This window comes from Solanum dulcamara, chromosome 6 (genome assembly GCF_947179165.1).
Source record: "Solanum dulcamara chromosome 6, daSolDulc1.2, whole genome shotgun sequence".
In the NCBI taxonomy this organism is placed as follows: domain Eukaryota; kingdom Viridiplantae; phylum Streptophyta; class Magnoliopsida; order Solanales; family Solanaceae; genus Solanum; species Solanum dulcamara.
The window spans coordinates 10,676,789-10,686,596 of NC_077242.1; the positions used below are offsets into that span (position 1 = coordinate 10,676,789).

Consider the following 9,808-nt stretch of genomic DNA (forward strand, 5'->3'; position numbering starts at 1 on the left):
AGTTTCATTGAATTTTTCAACGTCAAACTTTATTGTACTCGACATTGTTATTTGCTTCACACCCTTCTAGATCATTTTTGAATATTTTTTCGAAAAATTATGACAAACTGTACCGTCACCAAAATTTACTATTCATAGATAGTATCTTCGCATAAAATAGACAGAATAACCGAGGGCTCTGATACCACTGTTGGGGGGAGGAAGCACCACAACTAAAGTTTGATATGACAATAAATATGAAAATAAATTGGACACAAGAATTTTATGTGGAAATCCCTCAAATAGATAGAGGGAAAAAATCACGGGGTAGAAAGATCTCACTATTAATATATGGAGTACACTACTCTCTAATACAAGGAAAAAATAACAATTAACACTTTTCTCTTGTAAAAGAAACAACTACTAAAGAGGACACTCAAAACTAAAATATTTATCTTGGTGTATAACACTCTTTGTATTTTTACTCTCTCTTTCTGGGATGATCTAAATGAGGGAAAGAAGTCCTCTATTTATAGGAGCAAAAACGCGTTTCTGTCAAAAAGTGAAAACGCGTTTTCTACACGTTAATTTTTCAAAAGGCGGAAAACGTGTTTTCTGCCAAGAAGTTACATCCTCCTTTTCACCTTTTTTTGCCAACCCAAGCCTCCATTTTTTACCTCCTTTTCACCTTTTTCTGTCAACCCAAGCCACCATTTTTGACTTCTTTGTTTCAAAAAATTGGATGTTCTTACAATCAGGTCCTTCGTCTTAGAACAGAGAAAAAGTTACTCCCTCTCTGTTCGACAATAGTTGTCCAGTATTGACTTGACCTATTGATTAAAAAGTCATAAATGATCGGAGTAATTTTACCAAACCATCCATATTAAATATAAGTCATCTAAACATTGAAAAATGAATACTATTTAATAGCAAGAGTAAAATAAACATAGAATGATAAATTATTCATTGATTTTATAAGTTAGACAAGTATTATTGGACATCCCAAAATTGTATAGCGGACACATAAAGATGGAAAAAGGGAGTATATATATTACGAGCCTATAACAAAACGACTTATTCTAATTATCGTGGCTTAGAACTAGTTGTTCTCAAAGTTATCTGGAAAGTTATTATGCCATAAATACAACTCGGTGATCTTAATTAACTAAGAAAGACTGTTGCGCTTTACTTGTGGTTTGAACGTGTAATCTAAAACCAGTGTTAAAACAGTCTTGTTAGTCAAAAGTTGCTGATATATTTAATGACTTATTGCACATGATGATAGAACTAGTTCAATATGAGTAGCATAATATGTTTACGAGTTGGCACTCATGTGCAATTATTATTTTTTTGGTTTCTTATCCGGTGTTCGGAATTCGTGGAGCTCCGATTAATTTCGAATCGTGCACTATAGGGTCCATTCAGGGATGACGCTCATTTTTTCCATTCTAAGAGTTCGAACCCGAGACCTCTGATTAAGGGTGAAACAGTTTCACCACTGCACTACAACTCATGTTGGTCACTCATGTGTAATTACTTGTTGACTTGTAGTCCTTTCTATACTTTTATTTATTAAAAAAACTAATAATCAATTTAATATGGTGATCAATTAGTTTTATCTTAGGGAAAAGACATAAATTTACCCCTAGAGTTGTACCGAAAAGTCAATTACACACTTAAACTATCATGGCGATCTATTACACATTTAAACTACCTAAAAGTGAAACTATTACCCCTACAACTGACGTGGCAAAAAAAAAGTGTTAGATTTTCTGTAAAGTAAAAAAATAAAAAATCACCCACTCCTACATCATTTCTTCTTCACACTCACATACCCTCTTCTTCTTCACACCCACCTCCATTTACTCCCATTTTGAATCTTGATTTTTTTCTTTCAAAATTCATTAAAGTAAAAAAATTTAAAAAACAAAATCACCCACCCTCACATACTTTCCTCTTCACACCCACCTATCCTCTTCTTCTTCACACCTAACTTCATTTACTCCCATTTTGAATTTTGATTTTTTTCTTTCAAAAATCCATTAAAGTAAAAAAAAATTAAAAACAAAATCACCCACCCTCACATACTTTGTTCTTCACACCCACCTATCCTCTTCTTCTTCACACCCACCTCTATTTATCCCCCATTTTGAATCTTGATTTTTTTTCTTTCAAAATCCATTAAGAAGAAGAAGAATTCTTCTCCCCATTTTGGTGGAGAAGACGATTGAAGTTTGGGGGGGGGGCGGCGGATGGGTGGTTAATAATTAATTAAGAAGTTAATTAGTATAAAATATAGTTAATAAAAAAATTAATTAATAAAGAAAAAAATATAAAAAATCGGATGAATAGTTAATAATTAATTAGGAGTTAATTAATATAAAATATAGTTAATAAAAGAAAAGTTAATAAATAAAGAAAAGAAAAGAAATATAAAAAATCGGATGGATAGTTAATAATTAATTAGGAGTTAATTAGTATAAAATATAGTTAATAAAAGAAAAGCTAATTAATAAAGAAAAGAAATATAAAAAATTGGATGGGTGATTAATAATTAATTAGGAGTTAATTAGTATAAAACATAGTTAATAAAAGAAAAGTTAATTAATAAAGAAAAGAAATATAAAAAATCGGATGGGTGATTAATAATTAATTAGGAGCTAATTAATATAAAATATAGTTAATAAAAAAAAATTAATTAATAAAGAAAAAAAATATATATAAAAAAAAATTTATAATTTCTAACTGCCAATAGCTTGGCGCTACGAGTGTAATACACTATATACTATGAGAATGATGTTTAAGTGTAATAGTTTGATAGTTTAGATAGGTAATAATTTAAATATGTAACTGATTTTTCAGTCAACTGTTTTTAGTTGTCATTTTCATGTTGGTGCGAAGTTGCTCAGTAGAGTAACAAACATTTGACATTGTAAGAAAACCTTTAAAGAAAAAAAAATGAAGGGAAGTTTGATAGAGTTGTCCAGAAGAGTTTTAAGTGTCCCAAATAATATTGTGAATGGACGATTGTATTGCTCTCTTCCTTCACCTTCTTCTCTACCTCCCAATAACAAGCTTTTCGTCGCTGGTATTATTAACTCCTTTACTCAATAACAGCTCATTTTATTATTTATTGGGTGTATATCAGTTCATCGTATTCAGGGTATTGCAGGTTTGTCATGGTCTGTGGATGAAAAGTCACTCAATGACGCATTTTCTTCTTTTGGGCAAGTAACAGAAGGTAATACAAATTGCTAATTATTTACATTAACAATAGGTCTCTGTAGGAACAAGGTATATTTATATTGCACTTCACCTTTTTGATAAAATGCCCCAATGGGGATAAGTTGGTTGATGGAGATTGAGAATCAACTTGTGCATGTAAAAATTGATAGCATTCAACCCAAAATCCTGGACTGTGGGTGCCAAGTTCAATAGCTATATTTTTTTTCATAATGGTTAGTTTAAGTGCACCTCGACTAATTCCCACTATTCACCAAGGCTTGGATAGATGGGAAAAATGTCACCTAGTTACTTGAACACCTCATGGTTCTCAACCCACTTAGTTGACTAGTTTTCAAAAGCTATATTTTTTGATAAGGTACTTTGTACCGTTAAGCCTTAATGGTCGTTCACATCTTTTAACAGACAAGAAGCAAATGTCTGTATTATTGAGGGCATGAAGGAGGTACCACCAACGTGTAGAAAGTTGTGGACCTTATTATTCGCCGGTCAACTTATAAAATATTTAAGTTCATGGTATAAGTCAGTGAAGCTTAAAAAATTGTTAAGAAATCGTTATATAGAGTAGAAGATGAGAATTAGCGGTGAATTTGACAGACTACACATGAAAGGTTCAGGGCAAGAAAATCTTCTGTGGGCAACACATAAATCTGATATGGGCACTAAAATTAAACTCTCTAGAGGACGGCAAACTGAAAAAGTAACATAAATGGTTAATGGTTTCCACATCATTCAGACACACGAGGCAGGCGTGGACAAGAAATTTTGTTTGTTGTCTGCTAAGTTTCTTTTCTTGAATTGCTTTCCCATGTTGCCTCTGCAACAGAGCTTTTAGATATTATTCAATTGGAAAGGACTCCTCAGTCTGGGATGATTAGGAATTAACACCGCAGAGCCCATTGACCAGCTCATCATCAATAATGTGCATTGTGCAATCTTGAGAAAATTTTGAAAGTAGGTGTGTAATCACCCCCTGATTCTGTTTCACTCAAAGTATCAACTGGAAGAATCAGCTTAAGACAAACATCCCCTTAGTGAAGGAGGTTTATGGCAGAATTCTTAATGGTTGAGTACCACATTGTTTAGAACAGCAGCCACTCAAGTCTCTAAAAATTAGACCGTAACGTTGACTTGCATGATATTACTGATTGTCAAGATTATAATTTTCTTGTTTCTTCTTGGATGAACATATATGTACATACCTTATATTGCCTGAATATCTGTTTTTTTCATTTCTAGTAAGGATAATGTATGATAAAGAAACTGGTCGATCAAGGGGCTTTGGGTTTGTTTACTTCTCAAAAGACGTAGAGGCCAGCTGTGCAAAAGATGCTATGGATGGAAAGGTGAGCTGACAACTATAAACTGTGATATTTCAGTCTTGTCATAATTGCATGGAACTTCCAATTGACATTATTTTTCTTTTAGGCTTTTCTAGGTCGCCCATTGAGGGTAAGCTTTGCCCTTGAAAAGGTTCGTGGTGCACCTGTTGTTGTTCCTCGACTTACTGGCACTGGAAATGCTGATAGAAAAACTCGTTGATTTTTGTTTGCCGTAGTGTCCCTGGCATTGAGGAGTAATTTTTATGCTGATATGTTACTGAATCAATTACCTCTATGGACGCTTAATAAAAGGCATTTATTCCTTGCAAAAGCTACTAGGAAATGAAGCTAGTGCTGGTGTGGTCTTGTGGGAATTCACATAATGTTGATTTGAGTTGTACTTGCTATACTACCAAAAAACAATTAGAAATCTTATGCTGCGACCAGTAAATTGCTGCAGCTCTCTGTGTACCCTTCGTTTGGTTGTTGGTTATAGTTATACATGTGTTAGTATTCATATATTAGTTATCCTTCATAACTTATAAATGTGTTAGTTATGTGGGATTGTAAATTGATAACCAAACACCATACTTGATAGATATATATAGAGAGAGAGTAAGGTTGATGTCAAAAAGAAAAGAAAGAAAGATAGCATAACTAACTTACCACAACTTTGGCTTTATTAGTTCTATCATTGATGCTTAATAATCGAATAAAGTCACAAACTACTAAATAAGCTTAGCTTCATTAAAATCAAATAGAAATTTTCATTGATGTTGTTGACTCCTGCCCATCACATATCTCTCATACTCATATTTTAAAATTAATTTCTATCGATTATAAAGCCAATATTAGGACTTTTACCTAGTTAAATTTTTTAAAAATATTAAAGCAAAAGGTTTAAAAATGCCCTTAACGTATTAGAAATGGTTCACAAATGTCCTTCTTCCACCTATTGAATCAAATTTGCCCTTTCTTTCACCTATTGGGTCAAAAATGCTCTTAACGTATTAGAAATGGTTCAAAAATGTTCTTCTTCCTCCTATTGGATCAAAAATGCTCTTGACCTATTATAAATTGTTCAAATTTGCCCTTCCCTCTACCTACTAGATAAAAAAATCCCATAAACATATTAGAAATGACTCAAAAATTTACTAATTCTAATTATATACGTCGATAAATTTTTTAACAGTACTTTTACAATTATTTAATTTTTTTCTATTTGTATTTTTTTTTGAAAAATTCTTGCTTGTTTGTCTTACCTAATAGAAGTAATTGCTTTAAATAAAATATATGAACGAACGTGTGAATTAACCCGAATGTGTGTTATATAAAAACATTGTCTTAGTCATAGAGAAGAGGAATTTCATTATGTATGCCCATAAAAAGATAATTTTTGTTGAATTTTTTTCTGAGTGTAAATACAACATCATTTAACATAATTTATACAAAAAATTCAGTAGTTTTAAAAGACTAAATTGTTAGAAAATGAAAAATATATATAACTAAAATGCTAATAGAAGCAAAATAAATTAAAAAGTTGAGTTTTAATTTATTTAAATTTGAAGGCTAAAAAGAATTTTTAAAATATTTTGATGTTATAAAAATATTATATTTTATTGATAAAATATATTAAGATCGTACGAAATACGGGCATAGTAAATAGTACTTAATAGTTGATAACACATACTTTTAGGTAGAAAGATGGCAAATTTGAATCATTTTTAATAGGTTAAGAGCATTTTTGATTCAATAGGTGGAAGAAGGATATTTTTTAACCATTTCTATAAGTTAAGAGCATTTTTGATCTAATATGTGGAAGAAGGTCATTTCTGAACCATTTCTAATACGTTAAGGGCCTTTTTGAACCTTTTTTGAAAAATTAATCATTAAAACTTTGGTTGATCTCACAATTCTAAATATTATATAATAAAAGCTATATTATAATTCTATTTAAAGTGAATATATTTTTAAAGAAAAAAAAGGTCAACCAATATTTTAAATAACGATCTTTTACAATACTATACTTACATGTGTAAGATTGCAACTCAGACATACTTCATTTAGATAGACTACGAGATTACAATAACATCTTTAAGACATATCCCAATTAGACATCATTTTCTTATGAAAGGAAAATTTCTCTTTATCTCGAAAATTTGCAATCTGTTGTTAAATAGTTTGTGGGTTTGTCTATCCATTATTACTTCCTCCTATCCACTAATGTTTCTTCTTCTTTTTTCCTACATGACGTTATCACTTAAATAATCATCATTGTGTTTCTATTATTATAGCTTTCTCCTTAATTTACATTTGGCTATAAATAGCCTTATGTGTTATGGAATTAATACATATTTTGATATTTTCTCAACTCTCTCTTTCTCTTACTATCTTCCTTTCTTATTTTACTAAGTTAGTTTATTTTATAACACGTTATCAGCACAAAGTCTCTTATAAGATATATGAAGTTATCTTCATCTTAATATTTTTGAATGGATGATTCATTGTATACTGCATGAAAAAAAAACCAATGTTAAGCTAAATTTATTAACTGAAAACAAAGAAACAGTTGCTTTAAGCCTTTATACGCTTTAGGACCTAATGGATACAAGAACCAAAAAGAATATTATTTCTGGTAAGGTAAAGGCAGCACCTTCTACTTCAAGGTTCTAAATGAACAGAGTAGCTTAAAACCTTTTCATTAATGAAAATAAATTTTATTATTAATACCATATAAGTTGTTCTTAAATTTCAATAGTTAAAATTTTATTAGTTTAATTTAATTTAAATATTCTTATGATATTTTTCATCATGTCAAAATTGGAGTTCGTGATACTTGATATTTTTGGCAAAAATTATTTGTCATGAATACTTGATGCCGAAATTCACCTTACTGCTAAGGGTTTTGGTGATTTTATAATCGAAGAAAATGAAGCATCAAGTCAAGATAAAGCGAAGGTTATGATTTTCCTTCGTCATCATCTGGATGGAAGCCTCAAGGTTGAATACTTGACAATCAAAGATCCACTTGAACTGTGGAAAGGTTTAAAAGGAAGGTATGACCACCTTAGGGCAACGGTATTGTCAAGGGCTCGTTATGAGTGGATGCACTTACGGTTTCAAGATTTTAAAATTATAATTGAGTATAATTCTGATGTAATTAGAATAACTTTCCAATTGAAATTATATAGGGAAACAATAAATGATGAGGACATGTTGAAAAAGACACTAACTACTTTCCATGGCTTTAATGTGATATTACAACAACAATACCGTGAAAAAGGTTTTCAAAAATACTCTGAATTGATCTCATGCCTTCTGGTAGCTGAACAACATAATGCTCTTTTGATGAAAAATCATAAAGCTCGTCTCACTAGAACTGCTCCGTTACCGAAAGCAAATGTGGTAAAAGCACATGGGCAGTCTAAAAGAAGACAAAATATAAATCAAGGCCATAATAATGTGTGTGGACGTGGCAATGGCAGAAGACGATATAATAATTGTGGTGGTGGTGGTCAACATAAAAGAGAGAAAAATATAAGTTCTCAAAGTGGTCCTTCAAGAAGTAACTGTCATCGCTGTGGCATGAAAGACCACTGGAAAAATGAATGTCGGACGCCTGAGTATTTTGTCAGGCTTTATCAAAATTCATTCAAAAGAAAGGCAAATAAAAGTGGTGCATCTTCTTCTAATCCTCGGATATAATTACACTTGACATTTGAAAATAATGTTAAGGCAGGACCTTCGCAAGTATACAATGATAATATTGAAGCAAATTTGGCTTTGAAGGATGACGATTTTAATGACCTCAATGATATTACTCATTTGGAGGTTGAAGACTTCTTTGGAAATTATAATTGATGTTTAATTTTATTGTATGATTTACAATATGTTGTCATTTTTATGTATTTTTGATTATTATGTTTTTACATTTATCTATTTAAAAAGGGAAAAAAGGACTTATGTTTTCAAACAATATTGTTACTTATTTTATCTCTTATAATGTATTTTTATTTTATGAAGATAAATAAATTTTTCAGTCTTCAATTGGATCCAAGATGAGTAATGGAGATATGTGCCTTTTTGATAGTGCTACAACGCACACTATATTAAGAGAAAAGAAATATTTCTCTCATTTGGTGATGAAAGGGGACAATGTTAATACAATATTCGGTAGCTCAAAAATTATTGAGGGCTCTGGAAGAGCAGCCTTATCACTATCTGGGGGAATAATATTGGCTATTAATAATGCTTTGTATTGTAGTAAGACTCAAAGAAACTTATTAAGTTTCCAGGTTATTCGTCAAAATGGCTATCATATTAAGACTACTAACGAAGAAAAAGTTAAGTACCTTTATATTACTACAATACAAGTGGAAAATAGATTTATGCATGAAAAATTACCTGCACTTTCTTCTGGGTTATACCACACAAGTATTGATATGGTTGAATCACATGCCATGGTAAATAAAAAATTTATTGACCATAATGATTTTATCATTTGGCATGACCAATTGGGCCATCTCGATTATAATATAATGCGCAGAATTATTGAGAATTCACATGGGCACACTTTGAAGAAACAGAAAATTCTTCAATCTAAAGAATTCTCTTGTGTCGCTTGTTCTCAAGGAAAACTGATTATTAAACCATCAACAACTAAGGTTGGGATTGAATCCCCTACATTTCTGGAACGTATACAGGGTTGATGTATGTGGATCAATTCACCCCTCATGTGGATCATTTAAATATTTTATAGTTTTGTTAGATGCATCTACAAGATGGTCACATGTGTGCGTATTATCAACTCGTAACATGGATTTTGCGAAATTCTTAGCTCAAATTATAAGGTTAAGGGCACAATTTTCAGATTATGCAATAAAGACAATTCGTCTTGATAATGCTGGTGAATTTACATCTCAATCCTTTAATGATTATTGTATGTCGGTTGAAATAAAAGTTGAACATCCGGTCAATCATGTTCATACTCAAAATGGTCTAGCAGAATCATTGATTTCAATTGATAGCTAGACCATTGCTAATGAGGACAAAACTTCCTCTTTCAATATGTGGGCATGATAATTTGCATGTAGTAGAACTTGTGCGCATAAGGCCAACAAATTTTCATGAATTTTCTCCATTCCAATTGGCTTTTGGAAGGGAGTCAAATATATCTCATCTTAGAATTTTTGGATGTGCGATATATGTCCCAATTGCTCCATCGCACCGCACAAAGATGGGTCCTCAAAGAAGGTTGTGAATAT

General features: G+C 31.3%; 1 protein-coding gene across 1 annotated transcript; it reads left to right on the forward strand.

The window, feature by feature from the left end:
• The first annotated feature begins 2,863 nt into the window (after positions 1 to 2,863).
• Positions 2,864 to 5,049, forward strand: LOC129892260 (glycine-rich RNA-binding protein 4, mitochondrial). Its single transcript, XM_055967823.1, has 4 exons — positions 2,864 to 3,067; positions 3,152 to 3,220; positions 4,462 to 4,568; positions 4,651 to 5,049. The coding sequence occupies exons 1-4, from the start codon at positions 2,938 to 2,940 to the stop codon at positions 4,762 to 4,764; spliced, it is 420 nt and encodes a 139-aa protein (XP_055823798.1). The 5' UTR covers positions 2,864 to 2,937; the 3' UTR covers positions 4,765 to 5,049.
• The last annotated feature ends 4,759 nt before the right edge of the window (positions 5,050 to 9,808 follow it).

What these genes read in the sequence shown, in the direction of transcription:
- LOC129892260 (XM_055967823.1), top strand. Translation starts at nt 2,938, where the DNA reads ATGAAGGGAAGTTTGATAGAGTTGTCCAGAAGAGTTTTAAGTGTCCCA. An exon ending in TAACAAGCTTTTCGTCGCTG is followed by an intron (nt 3,068 to 3,151) that starts GTATTATTAACT and finishes AGGGTATTGCAG; the next exon opens with GTTTGTCATGGTCTGTGGAT. An exon ending in AAGATGCTATGGATGGAAAG is followed by an intron (nt 4,569 to 4,650) that starts GTGAGCTGACAA and finishes TTTTTCTTTTAG; the next exon opens with GCTTTTCTAGGTCGCCCATT.